This window comes from Penicillium alfredii, assembly GCF_028826965.1.
Source record: "Penicillium alfredii strain IBT 34128 chromosome Unknown utg000004l_segment0_segment0, whole genome shotgun sequence".
In the NCBI taxonomy this organism is placed as follows: domain Eukaryota; kingdom Fungi; phylum Ascomycota; class Eurotiomycetes; order Eurotiales; family Aspergillaceae; genus Penicillium; species Penicillium alfredii.
The window spans coordinates 808,941-829,380 of NW_026622701.1; the positions used below are offsets into that span (position 1 = coordinate 808,941).

The window sequence follows — 20,440 nt, forward strand, 5'->3', positions numbered from 1 at the left end:
TGATATTCTCTTTTCTTCTTCTCAGACCCCCTTGTATCGGTTTTCTGTCCTGGGCGTGGCGACTAAGATCATAATGGCAAGCCATTCCAGCACGATTATTATAGCCGATGACGAGTAATTGCCAACCCTCGAGCCAGGTAGCTCACGACCTTGGAAGACTCCTCGCCGTGATTACAGTTATCAGGATTTCGAGAGCATGATCGTTGAAGCAGTCGATTTATGAGAGGGATATGACACCATCACGCAAACGCAAAGAACTGAAACGAAGGATCCGTCTGCTTTCTTGAGACGTCAAGCATCTCAGGAGAGTTCTCTTGGATAGTCCCTACTCCTGAGAATCTTGTCTCATATTAGGGTAGATTAGGGTAGATTCAAGGCGAGCTTCTCAGGTAAGAATAGGCTAATGTAGTAAATGATTTATCGACGAGCCCCCAAAACACCGCAACTTATACGTGGATATTACACTATCAGAAGTCCCTAAAGTGGGAGCCGCTTATCCGGCTTTGTAGGCTCTCATGAGGATCATCGCCTCCATCTGGTGGCTGCGTAACTCTTCCGCTAAAATGAAGAATCGCCCGGGCAAGGAATCCCCTACGTCTGGCGCGCCCTCCATATTGCTGCCAAAGCTGGCCCATCAGGTCTGCTGCGTCTACTCACTATCCAGATGGGCTTCCATTATTGGGCAATGAGACGGTGCTTTTCCCTCGGGTCCCATTGGCGAAGAGGTCAGATTCAGAATTGCCTAATTAGGAACCCCACCAGTCATTCCTACATCTCTTTTCAATACGACTATACATCTGTCTGCCTTGACCAGCCCGTATTCCGGGATTTCATAGTGAATGTTCTAACCCACATGCTTACGGATATGCCAACGGACCTTTTGTCATAACTTGCAAGTCTTATTGTTCGTTGAACAGGTCCACCTTGCGCTGACTAAGTCATATCGTGGGCCAGGGCCTGGCCGTTGGCAATAAATTGGCTGGTCCGGGGAGGTTTGCACGCGAGCATCTCCCGACCCCGCCCATTCTCTTTGCGCCTCCGATTGCGGCTATGCCTCCCAACGCCAGTTTTACCTAAAGCCCACCTGCAGCTACTTTATCTGAATTGCTCCGACCTTTGTCGGCGGCTTCACAGAAAATGGTGCAACGGCACCGCTCTTTGACGGGTTGTGGCGCCTGTCGCACCCGCCACCTCAAGTGCGACGAAGGCCGGCCAGGATGCCAGATGTGTCATATAACGGGAATCGCATGCCCAGGATACAATGCTCAAGTCAAATGGCCTGCCGACGTAAGCAAAGCTCGAGGCTCCGACGGCGAGCGATCTGAGGATCGTGTTTTCCGTCGGCCGCTGTATCAAGGTTAGAAATCACCATTTTCTTGCATTAGAGCCGCCCTCATTGACGTATATGTAGTTGTCGAACAAGAGTCCATGACAAAAACTACCGTCAATAGCCTCGGGCAGATTACTACCAATGCTGCACTGAACAACATAGAACGTTGGCAGGAGAGCGGCTCTGGTCCATGTTTGTTTCAGGGACCCTTTGGTGTTTTAGATTTCCTGCAACATCGCACGTCCCATAATCACAATACTGGCGATGACACGCCTCGAAGCGAAGCTGCAGGACAGAATAACTCTGGTGATCGAGAAAATGTAGACGAGAGCTTCGCTGCCGACATGAATTCCATCGCTGACGAGTCCACGCTTCCACAAACGAGCGCCCATCATCAAATGTTTGAACCCGCACCACCGTCAACTGTGGCTTCCGCCTGTGATGACAGTTTCCAAGACACTCTCAATCTTTACTCACCCATGGGTCTTTTGTCCGTGCGCTCTCCGACACGAGAGCCCGAACTGTCTTCCAAAGACGTTCTGCCACGAGCTCTCGAGCTTCTCCGTCACTTCAAGGCTAACATTCTTTCGTTTTCTTTTCCAATGAGGGGTAACCCGGAATGTCCTTGGCAGACAATCCATCTCCCTGCTGCCATGTCAACGTACGCAGAGTTACTAGTGAGCCAAAAGGCCAGTCACCACAGGCAGTCTCTATTCCATTCGCTTGTTTCCGCTAGCTGCTTTTACCGTGCAAACCGCTCGCGGGACACAATAGATTGTGAAATGTTGCGTGTTTCGAGTCAACGTCTCGCTAAGCAACACCTTGAGCTTGCCCTGGAAGAAGAGATTACGAGCAGAAAACCAGTGAAATATAAGGAACTCCTCATGGCAATACTTTCAATGGTGTATCTCGAGGTTTGTCAACTTTATTTCATTCCATAATTACCATGCTCATCTCATTGACAGATTTTGTCTGAAGATTACAACAACGCCCAAATGCTCTTGGTCGAAGCAGAGTGTTTGATAAGACGGCGGGGATTTTCAAAAGCCCAAAAATCCTCCAAAGTTCGAACTTTGCACCATGTCTATACCTGGTTGCGCATCCTCGCAGAAAGCACCTGCGGTTGTGCCCTTGTCAGAGTTTGCCCGGCACGCCCGAATTCTAGTCTCGTATTCGATGGGGAACTAACGCAGACCCTTCGAAGTTTCCGGCTACCAAGCGCGGCCACGCTGACCGAACTGGAAATGGGAGTTAAAAAGACTGATTCCGTCGGATATCAGGATATACACCTCGAAGTGATGGGCACTTGGAGCAACAGTCTTTTCCCCATCATGTACGGTGTACCGGAGTCCTTGATGGGCCTCTTATCACAAGCTATTCGCCTAGCCAATGAGCAGGAACTTCTGACGCGCGACACCCTTGTCGACGTGGAAGTCGTGACGAGTCTAAATAAACGGACAAAGATTTTGGAGCACCACATCTTGTCCTGGGACAAGAAACAACCACCACTCCCTATCTCACCCTATTCCGCGGACAGTGAAAGCGACAGTGCAACTCCAGAGGCATTCTGCTACAACGCATTTGCCATGCACCAAAGTCTGATACTCTTCTACTATCGTCGCGTCCACAATATCAATGCTCTCATTTTACAGGAGACCGTGCAAAAGGCATTACGCTTCATCGAGCAGGCATGCAGCTCTAACAAAAGAGAAGAGCACACATCGTCTCTGCTATGGCCTTGTTTCATTGCTGCGTGTGAAGCTGTTGACAAGTCATTCCAAGTGCGGCTGCTGGATTGGTTGCGTGACATGTTCCACAGGACAGCTGTTAATACTTTTGCTACAGCTGTGGATGTTGTGCAAAGGGTTTGGAAGGCACGGGAGGAGGCTAGTGATTATACACTCAGCTGGTTTGATGTGATGGGGCATGATCGGGGCCCTATTATTGTAGTATAGGAGGGCGTATTTCTATTAGGTTATGGAGTGTATATATACTGTACAGCGTTTGGAAATGAGGTACCAAATAATAAAAGTTGCCATGGGTCGTAAATCTCATGCTCTAGCAAGATCAGGGGGTTGGAGAGTAATATCGCCCAGCCAGAAAGATTGATTTTGATGGTTGAAAACTCTTGCTCGCTGGGCATGGCGAGGGCATGCCACCAGGTTAGCACAAGAGGAATCTGGCGCCTGCGCGTAGTTCAAATTCAAGCAAGTACGATTTCCTGAGTATATACACCATGCCTATTTAATTCTGCATCTATGCTTACTTTCGAAATATTACCGATATGATAAATACAGTCAGAGACACAATTAAGCAAGCTTCTCGGCGGGTCGCGAGAAACTCCGTGACGCCTCGGAGAGGACGACTCGCTCGATCTCCCCCTCAACCGAGGGCCCTTGGGGCAGCCACCCTAGAATCTCTCGTGCCCGAATAGCCTGGTACTGAGCATTCGTACCCCAAATGACCGACCCGTGAGGAGTAAGTCTGTCAGCGGTAGCCGCATCAATCTCAACCGCCTCAGGCGTCCTAATGAAACCTCGAGAGTGGGCGAAAGTAGCGATCATTCTGCCGATATCTCCGAAAGACTATCATGCCATCAGTCAGGTGCCAAATATCATTTTTGAGGTGCTTAACTCACCATCTTCCCAGACTCGGCGAAGAAAACACCATTCTCATTCCATAATTCTGGCTTCGAAGTTCGCGAGGATTCCACAACCAATCTCACAAAGAGTGCCGTCAGATCTGAGATATGAATAGTATTCCAGGTGTTAAGGCCGCGGCCTAGATGAAGGCCGTGTCCGTGTTGCAGCGTTGCCTTGGCGAGGTCGGGGATTTGGATACTCCGCTGATTCACTGGCCCTCGGCCCTTGCCGTAGATGAGGGGTCCGTAGACCATGGCCGTCCTCACACGAGGGTTGGTAGAAGGCATACCGCGGATGAGGTGGTCCACGGCACGCTGGGGCGAAGTAGCAAGAATGTCGTGAATTTCTTGAATTCCGTGCAAATCGTTGTAGATCTTTGTACCGGGCTGGCCGAAGTTCTTAGCCTTTACTTCTGCGCCGGCCAGGAAACTGGCGCCGGAGATCTGGATCCATGCTGGCAGTTTGTTAGTTGAAAAACTCCATCGAAAGGACTTTTTTCTAATGGAGGGGTAATATACTTGGGTTCTCACGCTCGCTCTTCGCCAGTCCTTCAGCGATAGCCTTAGCACTGGGCACGTGACTGGAGCTTGCCAGATCTATTATTCATAACCTTTGTTAGCAACGATTCTCAAGGCAATTATATTGTCTGGGCTGGAGTTTGATACATACGAAGCACTACATCAGCTTTGGAAGCGGCTTGTTGGATCTCTGCGCTGGAGTCCAAGTCTCCAATGAGCGGAGTCACCGTTGGAAACTTTCCTGCAACGACAGCCGCCTGGCTCTTGTTTCGTACAAGAGCAACAATGCTAGATGCTGCCAGTGCCTGAGTAAGGCCATACAGGACGTCTCCACCGATAAAGCCGGTAACACCTGTACTGTAGACGAATGAGTTCCAATCCACTGAACGGCTCCCTGCTGAGAAGTGCTCACATGAAGATCTGACTCATATTGAATGGACTTTGGTGTTTGGGTGAGAACGATCGTATCTGAGTCTAATTCCTAGGGTCACGCCACGAAGTAGACGTCAATTTGTGATACGTTTCTAAGCATTATCCTCGTGGATTTCGCAGGTATTTATAGACGCTCAGAGCATCAATACGTAATCGGGGAAACCTGCCTAGGGTTGATCTGAGATTCATAATGGAAGTGGGTACGGCAGTGGGTCTGGTCGGCTTCGTTACCACCTTCCGTGTAGTGTTGCCTCTTCATCAAAGGTGATAGATATCTGGGAACGGGGCCGGGAGAATACTGCTGGCAAAAATTGGACGGGAACTAATCCAACCTGTCCCAAGTCCTTGATAACTTAGTCCAGGTGGCGTTGCAAAGCATTTTCTGGCTAGATCAGGCTGTCTTTGGCAAGCGACTCCGGACCCTACCTCTTGTCTATTGAGATCTAAAGGCTCCAATCGTCGGAGGTCGTGCTCCTCGATCATGGCAGGTCCTTGGACTACACGTGCCTTGTTCAGAAAAGTTGACTAGAGGCCCCTACAAAATCCCCTGCTCAAGTCTTTATACTTAATAATTAAATAGATCCGACTAAGGATTGTATTATTAAACTGAATACCCCGATTCGAAGTTAAGAATAGGATTCCTTGCTAATATTCTAGCTTTCGGAGGAAAACGGTCATAAGGCGATTGTGAGTATCGTGGTAAGATATACGTTGCTCTATAAACGTATCTATCTTATCCAAGAGAAGCACGGCTTTAAAATATTTAGCGATCTTGAATATATTTTCAAGTTATTACTTAAACGTGTTAGAATCTCCGTGGTCGACAACGAGCTCGCCTACGGATATCTAGAAAAATCAGTAGGAGCCACAATTAGCGCTATAACTAGCTCGTACCGAAAAGAGAGGCAGCTTAAAATATTCCGAGGTTGCTTTAACCGTGAAAGTCTTTCCAACGCTAGGTAGGCCACTAGTATAGGTTAGGACAGAACCTTAGTATAGTATATAAATAATTTACCGATATACTCTAGAAGGATATTAAGTCCTTGACCTTTTCTATTAATTATATCGTTAAAAGGCACTATCAGTATTAGACCTAAGCGGGTATCTACTGTTAATAAAAAGAGTATCTTATTCTCTAGTGGAATTTATAGGTAGTCAAACGATTTAGGTAACTAGTTCACGTCTCTAAGAGCACTAACTACGTACTCCACTAGAATTATATTAGCTAGTCCCTAAAATATTATTAATCATATTATATACGGAATATTTTCTCTTTAAAGCTAAAACAATAAACTATTAGACAAGCGATTAACAAATCGGCCTTGCTTAGTTTTTAGGTATCCACGCCGTCCCCTTATATTTTCTCCTTTTCTCGCTCACGGTCCTCTATAAGTATCGTATCTATATAAATAACTATAATTCTATCCTTATCCTTAACCCTAATATCGCGGAGTAACGGGCGGGAGTAGTTTAGCTATATTTTATAGAAAAATATAGCGTCCACTATTACTCGACTATTAATATGAACTTTACTAAATATATAAGCCGGCTAAATCCCGAATCTTTTGGCCTCTCTCGACTAAGTCTTTCCGAACTTGCTACTATCTTAGATAGTGACAGAGAGGGAAGGTCTTAAGGGTCTCGATCGGCTTTAAGCCCCAGAACTTTGGCATACGCAGAAAGATTTCGGCCTCGCCGAACTTAACTCTATTATAATCAAGGAATCGGTATTCAAGATTAAACCACTTCTCGTCATTTTGTGTTATCTCTTCCCCTACGTCGAATATAACCCATCGCGGCTCTTTTGTGCCAATATATATAGTATAAATATAGCAACCAGGCTTGAAAAGTGCCCAAAGAAGGTTATAAATAATATAACCATGCTACAACATTAACGAGAGACGCTACGAGACAGCTAAATCTGCTTACTTAAGGTAGTTGATAAGTAAACGGAGGTGCTAACGTGGGAATCCATAGTCTAGGATATCTATATTTTCAGTATATATTTCGAGCTCTAGGAGAAAAGGATATTTTACCCGATCTAACCTATATCAGCAGTCTTCTTAGAGATAATACTCTATCTGAATTGCCGATAGCTTATCCTCTATTAGGCTAGTGGCTTTGATATCGTGTAGTATTACACGTAGGATATCGCGTAGGCCTTCCGATTTGATATCTATATATAGCGTCACCTCCTCGGAAATTCGTTCTGATTGTACAAGGCCGCAACCACGTCCTGCCGCTTCTGGACCAATTTAAGCACGAAGGCCCCGATGGCCAACATGTGTGCTTCGTGTTTGATGTACTCGGTCATCATTTGGATTTTCAAACCACGAAATACCCAGACGGGTAACCGCCCGTCAAGGCAGGAAGGACGATTGCGCGACAGCTCTTATTGGAACTGGATTTCTTCCATCGAGGGTGTAGTATCATTCATACAGGTATAGAACGATAGTGTTCGGAACTTTCATATCGCTATATTATGATGCTAAGGATTGTCACGGAATAGATTTGAAACCGACCAACATCCTACTCGAACTGGAGGATTCGCAGAACACTATCCACTATCTCCAAAGATGTATCAGAAACCCCTGCTCGGGCCCAGGATCTGAACGGGCATTCCGTCCCTCTCCGAGAAGTCATGAAGACGCCTCTCATATCAGAGATGCGGGAACCCCGTGTCAGAATTGTCGATTCGGCGTGGGTAGGTGCTTCTCTATTGTCCACATTTTTAAGCGATACTAATACGGCAATAGCTTCTTGGACAGACAACCATCTGTCAGAATTCATCCAATCACCAGCTCTGCGGGCACAAGAAGTCACAATTGGCGCACCTTGGGACACTGCAGTTGATATCTGGAGTCTTGGATGTCTCGGAAGTACCATGATTTCAGAACGGGTAATGATTGTTTTTTCACACTTTCCAATTCTCACCCCCATTTGCAGATTATCGAGTTTGTTCAGGGCAAAGTCTCCTTTTCAGGGACAGCATCTAAGAAAGGCACATGAACAGTCGATGATGATCGTCTTGCAAGAACCATTGAAATCTTAGGGGAAATTCCCCCCGGAGCTTCTCCGGAAAGGGAGTCGGACTGCGGAGTTCTTCAACGAAGGTGGTCAGGATACAGAGCTCTCCACTGCATATCTCGACTGGCCGTGCTAATACATCTATTACAGGTCGTCTTCATCGCATCCCGAATATGCAATCAACCCAGCTCGAGAGATTAGTCAATGGCGCCGAGAAGCCTTTTATCAAACCCGAAGACATGCCACGCGTGGAGGTGCCTACTTTATTTGACTCCTTCCAGGGGATGTTGACAGTTGAAGCATTGCGGCGCAAGCCGGCTGCCGAGCTGTTGCGACACGAGTGGCTGGCATTATAATATCATATTTCTCGAATTACTATATACTATACCCCACTTCATTGGTAGACAAAGGATAAGTATCCGTGATGGAAGAGGCCTTGTGTTTCACCACATCTTGGGGCGGCTATAGAATCTTTTGACATGCCATTCCTTTACTTTAAGGGTAACCTACATAGTGACTCTCCACGCCGAAATACTTCGAGGAATTATGCTAGATTTCTATAGTCTAGGCTATTCTCAAATCCACGAGGAAACCTCCAATCCAGCAGATAGAACCTCAAGACTAAGCGCAATTACCAGCGGCCGGGAGCATCGAAGCGGTCGTGGCGGCCGTAGCGCTCAGGCTCGTATTGGTCGGCACCGTGGCCCTGGACGTAGTGCTCGTCGTACATCTGGTGGGAGTTCTTCTTGGCGTGCTCGTGAGCACGGAGGCGGTCGGCCTCGTCCAGACCCTTGGTCTCGGCCAGCTTGTCGACCTCAGCGCCGACGAGGCCGGCGATGGCCTCCTTGGCGAAGGAGTGGCTGACAGTCTTGCCTGTTCCAGTCAAACACAGTCAGAACGTGGAGCAATGAATGCGGTAAGATAGGATAAAAGGGAGGGGAGGGGAGAGTGGAGAAGGCATACCCTGCTTGCGCTGGTGGTCCTCCCAGGCCTTCATGCCCTCGAATGAGGCGGCGCCGGCGATCAGCTCATGAGAGAAGTGGCTCTCGTGCTTCTTCTCGCCGTACACCTGCTGGTGCGCGTTGTCAGAGTCACCTAGTTTCCGGTCAGTCTGGTTCTGGATGTCTTGCGGCTGATGTAGACGCATGCAAATGCAGAGACCTGTTGCTCTGCATGTACTAAGGCGAGGATGATGCAGAGATGCATATCAAGAACAAAAAAGACTTACCCCAGCCCCAGGCCATTGTGAATATAGTATGTGGAAAGAGAAAAGGATGAAAAGAGAAGAGGAAGAGAGAGTATGTGAATGATGGAAAGAAAGGAGAGGGAGGGGGAGGGGCGATGAGTGGATCTTATAGCTATGCCACCGCTGACGGAAACCTCCAGAAGTGTGCTACGTATGCTCCTCAGGAGCTTCTGTCTCAGCTGGCGCCCCACCGTCCAATCTGAGGACTGAGTGGCTGATGCCTCTTCCTTTCGGCTCTCTGGTAGGAGAGTCGTAGGCAGATGGAGCAGGGTCCCCTCCTTCATTATACGGTTGGACCACGGGTCCAAGTGTGCATCCGATGGCTTTCGCCCCTCCAGCCGGTGGGGCACAGCAGATCGCACCGCCATTTCTCGGCCATTGTTGGGTATCCGGGGCATTGGGAAAGAAGGAGAGGGCATATGTATTGTTGATCTCGTGGAATCATCTGGCAGACGGGATGATCCAACAGAAAACACGCAGAGAAAGAGGCGATGAGAAGGAGGAAAGGGTCTCCAATCGATGGAGGGATATGTCTTTGCCGAACCCATGTGGACACGCTCTGAGATGATCCAGAGCTCGGCCATCAGGGGGGAATCTGGTCTAGCAGACTTTCTCCCCCCAATGCACGGGCGAGATGAGGTGCGCACCGCATTCCTTCGACATACGTTCCCCTCTCCCCTCTGCAATGCCATAAATGCGGAACACTGACGTGTATTGCTTTCGATTGTGTATTGTCCAGGCGGGTTTCAACATCCGGTCCTCAGTGTTACGAGTGTGTCCCACCGGGCTCCCCCCAATTGCGCTGATCTGATGGGCCCCCTGATGGGGTCGGGTCAGCCCTACTCCGCTCGACCGACAAATAAAAGGGTGTATACAGGTGGTCTAACTGCTTCAGAGTTAGTGGTATAGTCCACTGTACCCTTGAAATACCTCTCTGTATGGATGCATCGGCCCAACGCAGCCGAGCCAAGCTTCTCTTGTCCGAGGCTTGTCCTCGCCCTACGAGCTCGGCCTCAGCCACCTCACTTCGCCTGAGTGGCGGTGAACATCCAACGAAGTGTCCATGGGAATTGTGTATTTGCTGTATTTTGCTGGAGTATAGGACTTTTTTTTTGATGGATGTATATGTGAATGACTCCTGGTATGGACGTGTATTGTGAGGCAGTTTTGGTCGGAGATGCCGTTACGTACGGCTCCTGTGGCGGAGTCCCGCCACAATGTGATCTAAATAAATATTGATGGAGAGGATGGATTAATGAGAGGCTTTTGGCTGATAGTATTGGATCAATTGATCTCTAAAATCCCCATGAGAGGGTCTGTACGGGGACCAGTCCCTATAGATGCTATACTCGGACATGAATGTCACAATATACCCGAAACGAAGATCCCATCAAGATATGCATTCCCCTGCATAATTGCATCCGGAAATGCCCAAAGATCAGTGCAGTGCATTTGCCATGCAATTAACTTCCATTGCCAGGCACCAGCAATACCGAGGAAATACTCTGCCCCACTCCAAGACAATCATAATTCTTGCGGCATTGGTTCTCAAGGCCCTTCAAACAAGCCACTGTCCACAGCCACAGCCCTTCCCCCTCACGCCTGAGCGTCGTGAAGCTCCCATCGGTGACTCCGAGAAGTAAGAAGGGAAAAAAAAAACACGTGCAGCACACTCAATCCCTCCTTCGAAATCACTCGGGCAAACCACCTGGGCACCATTGAGGGCAGTCACCACAAGCCATCATCATGCCCACCAAAACCCCCACCCCAACCGACTTCCCCTCCCACCTCAAAGTAACCATCACGCACCCACCGACGCCCTCCACCGCCCCAGCCCCCAATATTCTCCTCCTCCTCCACGGCCTTGGCGACACAGCCGCCGCCTTCACATCCTTCGCGCGCGCGCTGCAGCTCCCCGAAACAACCGTCGTCACCGTGCAAGCGCCGGCCCCGCTCCCCTTCGACCTGGGCGGCTTCCACTGGGGCGACGATGTCGCCTTCGACACGGGGACGGGCGGGCTGGACATGGACGCGGGGTTGACGCGGAGCACGGCGACGCTGGTCGACGACGTCATACGCGGCTGCTTGCTGGGTAAGTGCGGTTATGCGCTGCGCGAGATTATTGTGCTAGGGTTCGGACAGGGCGGGATGGCTGGGTTGGTGGCGGCGAGGGAGTTGGGGTTGGGGAGAGGTTCCTCTGAACAACAGGATCAATTGCAACAGCAACAACAACAACAACAGACTGGTGCGCTGGCTGGTGTGATCTCCATTGGTGCTCCCTACCCACTGTCGGGGTCCCGCGCTGGCGCGAAAAACCGCTCGCCCGTCCTGCTGGTTGCGGGCCGGGACTCGGTGGCCGTGTCGGATGCTGCGGTGCGGAGGACGGAGGAGGTCTTTGAGTTTGTTGAGCTGAGCCGCTATGCGCGCAAGGGCGATGGCATGCCCTCGAACCGCGATGAGATGCTGCCTGTCATGCAGTTCTTTGCGCGGCGGTTGCGCAGTCGGCAGGGAGTGCCGGAGGGCAGCGTCGAAATTACATGACGCTATATATGCTCAAAATGAAAAAAAAAAGAGAAGAAGACTTCGAAATCTTTATATTATGTCTTGATGCTACGCAGGAAAGCAGATGGGCTTGTATTGCGATATCCACGACGCTTCAGTGACCTGCCACTGCCACCAGCTGACTCGGTCGTATCACGCAAGCCATTCAACACCGAGAGGTGATAGAGCACAGTACAAAGTTGAATGGTATCGCTTTTGGGCCTATTCATAGCTGTACATCTATCAAGTCATTCGCATGCCATGGCTCATCCCAGCCCAAGCTTGCAAGTCTATACAACCCGTCATAAGATCATGTACTCATCATCATCGCCGGTGAGGGTAGCCCAAATATGCAAGTCTCGGCCTTGTGTCTTTCGTTCTTCACACCATCCTTGGGTCATCACTTCTTAACCCCGACAACAGCCAGGTTTCGCGGACTCGCGTCGTATTCAAAGACCGGCTCAACCCAGCACTCCTTGACAGCGTCATGCTCACGCAGAAACAGCCAGCGGTCAACAACAATAACCGCCTCGACAACCGTGGCGCTAAACGCCATCAAACTCCATACAACGCTGAGATTCTTCTGCGTGTGCCGGTACTCGAACTCATAGCGATGGATGTCCTCCTCGGACATGCCACCGATTTCTTCCTGAACCTTGGCGCCGCGTTCCACGTCGCGGCTGAGTTTGATCGTCGCGGCGCGAACGTACGCAGAGAAAGACTCGAATGCCGACTTGCGCAGGGACCCGACAATCAACGCAGTGGTGCCCCTCTCGGACGAGTCAGACTCCTCGGCGTATAGATCCTTTGGAATCTCTGGTTTGGGGATGACCTGGCGGTCAACAAGGATGCGCTGAAGGAGAGCGCGGTAATAATGCCGAGTGAAAAAGGCTTCGCTGTCTTCGCGGCCCCAGTTATATGGCGCCTGTACGGCCATTGCACGGGCGGTGATGTTGAGCTTCATACCTATAGTGCCGTTGTGTTGGTATTCCTCGTAGAACTTGGACATGGGGAACCCGTGAGGATCGTATGCAGTGCCAGTGGTTCTCAGACGCGGATGGAGGGATCGCAGGATAGGGAGTTTGTATGAGGCTGGGCCGAGACGCTCGGTTAAGAGGTTGTAGCAGCAGCCGATCATCGCAATGGCCACCACTGACGGGTTGAGCACCAGAGATCGCACTCCGTGGTGGACGAGGTTGCCGCATGAATGCAAGGACACCACCATCACGCGGGCGTCGCCCTTCTTCTGTTCGTCGGCCTGAACCGTAACTGAGGATGCTTCATCCTCTGCGGTTGTTCCATTCTGCACCACCGCAGATTTTGGATCCACCACATGCTCGATAATGGGTTCCAAGTACCCATCTTCGATTTCGTGTTCAATGTAGCTTATCTTGCCTCTGGTGTCAATACCCGGCTTCTCGGCCTTCGGTCTCGGCGGGTATTTAGTAACCGAACCGAGCAGCTCATCAGGTTCGAGACTGATTTCACCCAGCATTTTGAACATGGTCACATCCTCCTCGTTCCCAGCAGACTCTTGTGGCACATCATGCGTTGAGGGTTCTGGTACTTCCGCTTCTGACTTGGTTGTCTCATCCCTCTTCGCAGAAGACCCATCAGGGGTCTCGTTGCACTCGTCGCACGACTTTTTCCGGTTGTGCACATAAACCGTCTTCTTCTCCATTTTTGCCAATCTGGCTTGCACATCCATGCCCTTGGCACCGCTGATGTACTGGTGCTTTCGCTCAATGGCAATAATATGTTTATGATAAGGCGAGCTGGCAAGCGTGCGCCCCAGATAGTTCTGCCCGGACCCGAAATCCACAATATGTGACACTGGCTCGCCGCGGCGTTCATTGATAGTTTCCGACAACGACGCGACATAGCGCGAGAAGTTCTCGACCTCATGCGATTTCTTGCGGTTCATGCCCACAGCGATGTGTCGCGGCAAACCACCGTTCTTCTTGGGATGCGGGGAGTTGAACTCGCGCCGGAGACTCAGTCGGCGGACATTGTGGATGTATTCCAGGAGACTCTGGGGAGGAAATGCGCCCCCGTTCCAGGTCCTGCCATTGTCCGTGTTGTCGGTCTCTCGTAGCGGGCCGATATCCTCTCGCAGCAGCAGGTGCAGAATGTCGTGGATACCATGTTGTTCAAAAAATAATCTCCAGTCTTCTGGTAAAAGTGTCGTATACAGATCAGGCTCGCGCGTCAGGAAATCGAGGATATGGACTCCGCCGCACAGGTTCATGAACAACACGGAAGAGGTTGCGAAGGAGAGGAGGGCATCGACGTATGCGGAGGGGTCCGCCCACTCATCGGAGAGTGGGAGAGGGCGGGTGCGAGCCATGCGGGAAGGCGTGGATGCTAAAAATCGCCGACTTGGCGCACACACAAAGCCATCCAAGATGTTTTCTGCTATCGAGTGTGGGGATTTCTTGGGCCTTATCGCCACGGGATTTTTCGCGCTGAGTCATCTGATCGACTCTCCGGACACGAGAGTTGGATGAGTCCATCCCCAACATCGCTAGAACCACACCGCAGCCATGGAGAACGCAGACCCTTTCCTCCAAGTCCAAGCGTGAGGCCCATGATTTTTAGTTCATTTACAAGTGTCATACCCCCAGCTAACTCAACCTGTCCGTCACAGAGATGTCTTGTCAACACTGCAATCCAGCCGTCCCCTCTTCTCATCATACCTCCGCATCCGGTCTCTCGCCAAAAGCCCCTCAAATCCCGAGCTGAAGCAAGCCCGCTCAGAGCTCGAGACCACATTAACCGAGCTGAGCGCCGACTTAGACGACCTGGTCGAGAGCGTGCGCGCCATCGAGCAAGATCCCTACCGCTTTGGCCTGGAGCTGGACGAGGTGCATCGGCGCCGGAAACTCGTCGACGATGTCGGGGCTGAGGTCGAGAAGATGCGCCAGGAGCTGAAGCAGGCCGTGTCAAGTTCAGAGGCTGCCGCCGCATCAACTGAGGTGCCGAATCCGACCGAGTTTGATGCTGCCCTGGACGAGGAAGAGCGTCGCGGCGGCGATGATTACTATGCTTCGCTGGAGCAGCAGCGCCAGGTAGAGCTGATGCATGACCAGGATGAGCAGCTGGATGGCGTGTTTCGAACGGTTGGGAATCTGCGGCAGCAAGCAAATGATATGGGCCGGGAGTTGGAGGACCAGGCGGTTATGATCGATGAGGTCGATACGCTGGCCGACCGTGTAGGCGGGAAGCTGAACAATGGGATGTCGCGCATTAAACATATCGTCCGCAAGAACGAAGGTGAGTTGTTTACGCTGTGATCTCACTGAACTATCGAAAAATAGGGGAATCATCAATTTGAGCTAACTTTTGTGGGGAACCTAGATACAATGTCCTCCTTTTGCATCGCGACGCTGATCTTTGTCCTCGTCTTATTATTAATTCTCGTCATCGTCCTGTGATATTACATGAATCGGGCTACCATGCATGGCGTTCATCGGCGAAATAGCGAATGATTTAGGTGCGCGCCTTCTTGCGCGGCTGCGCGTCCTCGCCTTCCGCTTCATCCTCATCCTCATCCATCTCGTCGATGTCGATCTCGGAAAGGTCATCACCGATCTCGAACGATTGCACTGGTGTCTGTCAATGTAAAGTTCTTGGTCTTGGGTTTGGGTTGGTACATACCGTAATACTTGAGGGCCTCGGGCCAGAGGTCCTCGGCAATGGCAACAGCAAGCTCCTCGCCGTCGGCGAAGATCTCGGCGTCCTCGAGGTCATCCTCCTCGTCGTCGTCATCATCATCCTCATCGTCCTCGTCCTCGTCCTCGTCGACATTCTCGCCCTTGACGATCTTGGCCCACCGCTCGTCGTCCTCCTTGGTAGCCTGCTTGGACTGCTCCGCAGAGACATCGCGGCCGCGGTAACCGAACCAGGCGAAGAAGCTCAGGCCGGCAGGGCTCTCCATACCCTCGTCGTCGTCCTCGTCGGCGTTCATAGCCTCGGCCTCGGCCTCGGCAACCTTCTTAACGAGGGCCTCGTACTGGGGCAGCTTCTTGCGGTCACCGCCCTGCTTCTTCTCGGCGTCGGCCAAGTCGCAGGCAGCGTCCAGGAGACCCTTGGTCAGATCCATGTCCTTCTTCCAGTTGATGCGCACGGGCTCGGAGACCAGACCCTCCCAGGTGCGGGACTTGCCCTTGGCGGTCTTGGTGATCTGCTTGCGCCAGGAAAACTCCTTAACCAGCTGCGAGTTCTCGAAGAACGGGTTGTTCTCGCCGGTGTGGAAGTCGAAGGTGAACCGCAGGCTGCGCGGCTCGCCCTCGCCCTTGTCGTTGACCTCGAACCGCTCCACCGTCAGGTTCTTCAGGGCCGAGCCCAGCGCCGCCGCGTCGGTCGGCAGGACGTACTCGTCGACCTCGGCGGGCGCGCTGGAGAATACGCGGATCCAGAAGTCGCTCTGCACGTCGGGGATGTTGATGATCTCATTGCGCTTCTGGAACAGCGGCTTGAGGACGGGGACCGACTTGCGCACTGTGGAGGTCAGCATTGCATTTCTTTCCAATGGTGTTTCAAATAAGCATAATAGATGGAGCATCCAATTCTGCTTTAATAGACTTCAATTGCAGGCAATGGCTCAATGAACCAGCTAACAACCATGATCAAAATACAAACTTACATTGGTCAACCTCAGCACGGATAAACTCCTCCTCCAAGTAAGCGATCTTCCTGGCCGCGTCCTTGGGGATGCTAGGGATCTCGACGCGGTCGAGGAGAGACTGGTCGTCACCGGCAGACATGGTGTAAGAAGAAAGAGAGGGGGCAAATAGAGGAAAGCTTAAGCTTGAAAAGGTATACACGAGACGTGAGATGGGAGAGAAGACGAAGAGATAGAGAAAGAAAAGGAAAAGGAAGAGAAAAGAAAATGAAATGGAGGAAGACACGGCACGACTGAAGAGGGAAAAGAGAAAAAAGCAAAAAATTCAGCCGATCATCAAAAAGAGAAAGAAAAAAAAAGCTGTCGATGCGATCAGAAACTTTAGTCCGATGGGGGTGGGAAGCTCCGATGTACTTAAAAAGTACTTCCTGACTACCTAGTGATAGCGTGGTGATTGTAGCAGGTGGAGAGTACCTGTTATGTAGAGGTAATGTACCGCTGGTGCACCGGGCAACGAGGGGATGACGGGTTAGAAAGTGGGGGGTGGATATTAAGTCGCGGCCTGAGGTGTCGAGTGCGACGCTGGGAGAGTGACGCAATGGGCTTGGTGGGATTGAGGATTCTGCAGAGATTTTCCTAGCCAGACACATATATTAGGAATTAAATTGAGTATTCTAAGAGTTGTAAAATTGCAGCAAAGTTAGAAGAGTAAAAAGACCTTACTAGAGAACTCAGAGTATAAATAAGAAGAAAAAAAAAAAAAAAAAAAAAAAAAAAAAACTGTATAATTGTGTACTACTCCCCTCATCATCAATGGCCTCAGACTCAAAAATCAATGCTACAAAAAATGACTATACCCAAACTGACACGATCTCACCAACCGAATTTCTCTTAGAATACCCGTGGACAAACCCCGATCGCTGCCCAGCACGTAATCCCCAATCAGCACAGCCCGTGGGCACTCGTTGCTTTTTCGACTATCCTATCCGAAGAAAGGCAAACAATACACTTTATTTCAACGGCAGGCTATCGTCAATTCTCGTAGGCTTCGGAGTATAGCTGTTTCTTGCTATGTTTCTCTAACATAGTGACCTGGATATATCTAATGCTCACCGCTCAATTCCTTCCTGATCCACATCTTCCATCTATGGAGCTGGAATAACAGGGCGAAAGGAGCGGTCTGGGGAGACTTGCAGGTTACTACTGCAGGTAATTAAGAAATGAGACAGTAACTCGGACTGATATAAAAGGGAAGAGGAAGAGAGAGAAGAGTCCAACAATGAATTGAGCAGATCATGACACCTCCATCTCATTTCTCGTTGTCTTCTTCTCAGGGCCATCAGGACCTAGTCAAACACAAATTCCTAGTCAAACACAAATTTTTGTTTTGATTTTTTAAGAAAAAAGAAGAGGAAGAAAAAATCCATAAAGAACCACAAGCCAGAGAACATCCTAGTGTCTCACCCCAAGACATCTTTTTCCGATTAAAAAAGCTCCCGCGGGTTTAAGTCATGACAGCCCATATATCCGATGCCCATTCGCCAACAATGCAAAGATTAACATCCACAGAAGAGGAAAGAAGAAAAGAATAGAAAAGGATAAAAAGAAGAGAAGAGAAAAAGCACAGACAAGTCAACATGCACAGATATCATCACCATGCACGGCTGCCCGAGTCGAAAGCAATCATCGTAAGCAAGTGAAAGACACCAACACCTTAGAAAAGAATGCATCACAGCATCCAATCTAAGCCATTGGCCTCTTCTTCCACCGGAAACACTTCCCGCGCATACTCCTCCATATCACGCCAGCCCTGCCACAGGTGGCGGGCCTCGTCTGTCACGCGCAGTGAGATCACACCTCCGGGTCCTTGCATCATTCCAGCACCAGCACCCTTGCCCCCGGCAGGGCCCAGACCCTTGGGGGAGCCAGCTGCTGGTTGCGAGAATTCGGGTTGTGGGAAGTATGGGGCATCGTAGGTGCCGAACAGGATCTCCAGTGCCTCGAGCTGTTCCCGGTACCCCGGAGGGATGTTGACCTTGACCTCAATCTTGGGCACACGCACATAGCGGCAGGGGCGGTCTAGGGCACGCGAGAAAGCAGCACAGACTTGAAGTGGGGAAAGGGTTTCGAAGGTGAGGGCGATGCTGGAAAACACATTGGGTGGTTAGTTTGATGACTCGCGACAACATTATGGGGGGGGTATTGTGTGCCATTGGAGATGCTAGCGGTACTCACCGATGTCCATTCCACTTCTTGGGCCCGTCCTTGAAGATCTGAAGCAGCGTCGGCCCGATATCGTGCTCGGCGTCAAGCCAGGGCAGCGGGATCTCGGGATCAAAGGGGGCGCGCCATTCAAAGCTGCCATCAGCCAGGACCTCCATTTGAAAGAGTGGGTAGGGGAGGCTGGTGAAGTTGTTGTTGTAGATGCCGGCATAGACAAAGGTAGCGGGCAGGCCCAGCTGACGGATGTAGTTCTCGACGGTGAACTTGGGCGCCCACTGCGGCACGGCCGGCCACGGGCCATGCACCGAGTGATCGGGCATGCTGCTGTAGAGGTAGTGGTGGATGGTGCCGGCGCGCTTGGCGGCGTCGGCCAAGGCGCGGCCGATAGCGACCTCGTCGCCGGACTGCGATGTGGTGTTGATGAAGGCCAGGTGGGCGCCCTGGAACAGAGCGTCCATCAGCGCGACATTGCCGAGCAGCGGGCCCTGCAGCAGCGTGACATTCGGCAGGGTCTGGAGCTCCTCGGCGATGAGACCCTTGAGCGAGTGGATCTGCGCGCGCACGGCATAACCCACGGCAGACGCGACGCGGATCAACGATGCTGCTTGCCGGCCCGTCGCGTTGACCACGGCAATCGTCTTCTGTGGTTGTGTCATGGGGAGAGGGTTTGCGCCGAGGCCGGAGGAAGACGGAGGGAGGAGAGGAGGGAGGGAGAGGGAGAGAGATAGAAGGAGAGTCCCGGGAACAAGAAAGGACCAGAGCGAAGTTCGATGTGGGGGATGAGAAAGGCGAACAGCAGATAAAAGAAGAAAATCCGGAGTAATCCTTGGCGAGAGAAGAAAATGGAGGTGAGGGCTTTGCGATAGTGGGGTACCTTGGGAGGGGAGCCAAAAAGTTGTATGTAACAAGAATCGCGATCAGACGGCCGATCCAGCTCCACCAAAAAGTCCAGACGGATTATGCGATAGAAACAGTCATGGATCTGCAGGAGAGAAAAAAAAAGAAAAAAAAAATTCAATTCCTTGGTTCCGAGGGTAAACGTGGAGAGGATAAGATAAGGGTATATCAGGTATAGTATAGGTAGTATGGGTAGTATGGGTAGTATGGGTAGTATAGGTAGGGAGTATAACAGTATATAGGCAATATCAGATAGACCAGATGACACCATCGAGGCTTTTTTCAAATCTTGCGTGATGCAAAAAAAAAAGAAAAAAGAAAAAAGAAAAAGCACTAAAAAGGTCCAGCGGTTTTCCTTTACGTAAATCGGCATCCACCAGTGGACGGGATCCTTACACGTTCGGGCTAAGGATTTTCGCAGTGAGAGCACGAAATGCTGAATGTGTTAAGCTAATGCCAAGCCATGTTGTTTTCTTTGGGTTTCATTTTTTCTCGAAATTCGCGCAGCTGATCTGGGATCCCGGGACTTTTGTTTGTACATTATAAGCCAGGGATGTCCCTTGCTATTGGGGTCAGTGGCTGGAAGATTCTAGGGCGCATTTAACAAAAAACCGTGGGGCTGGGGGATCCTACCTTGAAGGTGTCAAGGGTAGCGATGTCGGCATGAAGTCGTGGATGAGGCCATTCCGATATCCAGAGAAAAAGCAAACAACCGATCGGCGTGGAATATCCCCACAGATCTGAGCACGCAACAGTTTGCATCAAATGATTCGAATCTCATCGCACACTAGACCTGGTAGTCCATGTTCTATATAGTCGATTAGGGCATATTTGGCTGAGTATACTTGACTAAAGGATTTCTATGATTTTTCGCTGCCTTCCATTTTGGTACTCGCTACTCGCCGCTTTTTGCCGGGTACACTTGAGTATGCCCAGATCTGACCAATCAGCAATTACTTT

At 50.7% G+C, this 20,440-nt stretch overlaps 11 protein-coding genes across 11 annotated transcripts; 4 read left to right on the plus strand and 7 right to left on the minus strand.

The window, feature by feature from the left end:
- Nucleotides 1-1,137: 1,137 nt before the first annotated feature.
- NUU61_001945 (Zn(II)2Cys6 transcription factor) lies at nucleotides 1,138-3,285 on the plus strand (the record flags this gene model as incomplete). Its single annotated transcript, XM_056652527.1, has 3 exons — nucleotides 1,138-1,357; nucleotides 1,412-2,244; nucleotides 2,296-3,285. The coding sequence occupies 3 exons, from the start codon at nucleotides 1,138-1,140 to the stop codon at nucleotides 3,283-3,285; spliced, it is 2,043 nt and encodes a 680-aa protein (XP_056513594.1).
- Nucleotides 3,286-3,639: 354 nt separating this feature from the next.
- On the minus strand, nucleotides 3,640-4,919 carry NUU61_001946 (NAD-dependent epimerase/dehydratase family protein; the record flags this gene model as incomplete). The annotated part of the gene is made up of 5 exons (XM_056652528.1): nucleotides 3,640-3,915; nucleotides 3,969-4,426; nucleotides 4,491-4,568; nucleotides 4,642-4,847; nucleotides 4,903-4,919. 5 exons carry the CDS (start codon nucleotides 4,917-4,919, stop codon nucleotides 3,640-3,642), a joined length of 1,035 nt encoding a protein of 344 aa, XP_056513595.1.
- Nucleotides 4,920-5,714: 795 nt separating this feature from the next.
- Nucleotides 5,715-6,595, minus strand: NUU61_001947 (uncharacterized protein; the record flags this gene model as incomplete). Its single annotated transcript, XM_056652529.1, has 3 exons — nucleotides 5,715-5,768; nucleotides 5,817-5,911; nucleotides 6,541-6,595. The coding sequence occupies 3 exons, from the start codon at nucleotides 6,593-6,595 to the stop codon at nucleotides 5,715-5,717; spliced, it is 204 nt and encodes a 67-aa protein (XP_056513596.1).
- A 390-nt stretch (nucleotides 6,596-6,985) lies between these two features.
- On the minus strand, nucleotides 6,986-7,236 carry NUU61_001948 (uncharacterized protein; the record flags this gene model as incomplete). Its single annotated transcript, XM_056652530.1, has 2 exons — nucleotides 6,986-7,117; nucleotides 7,156-7,236. The coding sequence occupies 2 exons, from the start codon at nucleotides 7,234-7,236 to the stop codon at nucleotides 6,986-6,988; spliced, it is 213 nt and encodes a 70-aa protein (XP_056513597.1).
- An 886-nt stretch (nucleotides 7,237-8,122) lies between these two features.
- On the plus strand, nucleotides 8,123-8,305 carry NUU61_001949 (uncharacterized protein; the record flags this gene model as incomplete). The annotated part of the gene is made up of 1 exon (XM_056652531.1): nucleotides 8,123-8,305. The coding sequence occupies one exon, from the start codon at nucleotides 8,123-8,125 to the stop codon at nucleotides 8,303-8,305; it is 183 nt and encodes a 60-aa protein (XP_056513598.1).
- Nucleotides 8,306-8,580: 275 nt separating this feature from the next.
- NUU61_001950 (DUF3759 domain-containing protein) lies at nucleotides 8,581-9,193 on the minus strand (the record flags this gene model as incomplete). The annotated part of the gene is made up of 3 exons (XM_056652532.1): nucleotides 8,581-8,822; nucleotides 8,913-9,044; nucleotides 9,178-9,193. 3 exons carry the CDS (start codon nucleotides 9,191-9,193, stop codon nucleotides 8,581-8,583), a joined length of 390 nt encoding a protein of 129 aa, XP_056513599.1.
- A 1,748-nt stretch (nucleotides 9,194-10,941) lies between these two features.
- On the plus strand, nucleotides 10,942-11,736 carry NUU61_001951 (alpha/beta hydrolase; the record flags this gene model as incomplete). The annotated part of the gene is made up of 1 exon (XM_056652533.1): nucleotides 10,942-11,736. The coding sequence occupies one exon, from the start codon at nucleotides 10,942-10,944 to the stop codon at nucleotides 11,734-11,736; it is 795 nt and encodes a 264-aa protein (XP_056513600.1).
- Nucleotides 11,737-12,136: 400 nt separating this feature from the next.
- NUU61_001952 (uncharacterized protein) lies at nucleotides 12,137-14,083 on the minus strand (the record flags this gene model as incomplete). Its single annotated transcript, XM_056652534.1, has 1 exon — nucleotides 12,137-14,083. The coding sequence occupies one exon, from the start codon at nucleotides 14,081-14,083 to the stop codon at nucleotides 12,137-12,139; it is 1,947 nt and encodes a 648-aa protein (XP_056513601.1).
- Nucleotides 14,084-14,279: 196 nt separating this feature from the next.
- NUU61_001953 (SNARE domain protein) lies at nucleotides 14,280-15,029 on the plus strand (the record flags this gene model as incomplete). The annotated part of the gene is made up of 2 exons (XM_056652535.1): nucleotides 14,280-14,314; nucleotides 14,384-15,029. 2 exons carry the CDS (start codon nucleotides 14,280-14,282, stop codon nucleotides 15,027-15,029), a joined length of 681 nt encoding a protein of 226 aa, XP_056513602.1.
- A 196-nt stretch (nucleotides 15,030-15,225) lies between these two features.
- Nucleotides 15,226-16,502, minus strand: NUU61_001954 (histone chaperone napB; the record flags this gene model as incomplete). Its single annotated transcript, XM_056652536.1, has 3 exons — nucleotides 15,226-15,341; nucleotides 15,394-16,236; nucleotides 16,382-16,502. The coding sequence occupies 3 exons, from the start codon at nucleotides 16,500-16,502 to the stop codon at nucleotides 15,226-15,228; spliced, it is 1,080 nt and encodes a 359-aa protein (XP_056513603.1).
- A 1,587-nt stretch (nucleotides 16,503-18,089) lies between these two features.
- Nucleotides 18,090-19,239, minus strand: NUU61_001955 (NmrA family NAD(P)-binding protein; the record flags this gene model as incomplete). Its single annotated transcript, XM_056652537.1, has 2 exons — nucleotides 18,090-18,504; nucleotides 18,596-19,239. 2 exons carry the CDS (start codon nucleotides 19,237-19,239, stop codon nucleotides 18,090-18,092), a joined length of 1,059 nt encoding a protein of 352 aa, XP_056513604.1.
- Between the last annotated feature and the right edge of the window lie 1,201 nt (nucleotides 19,240-20,440).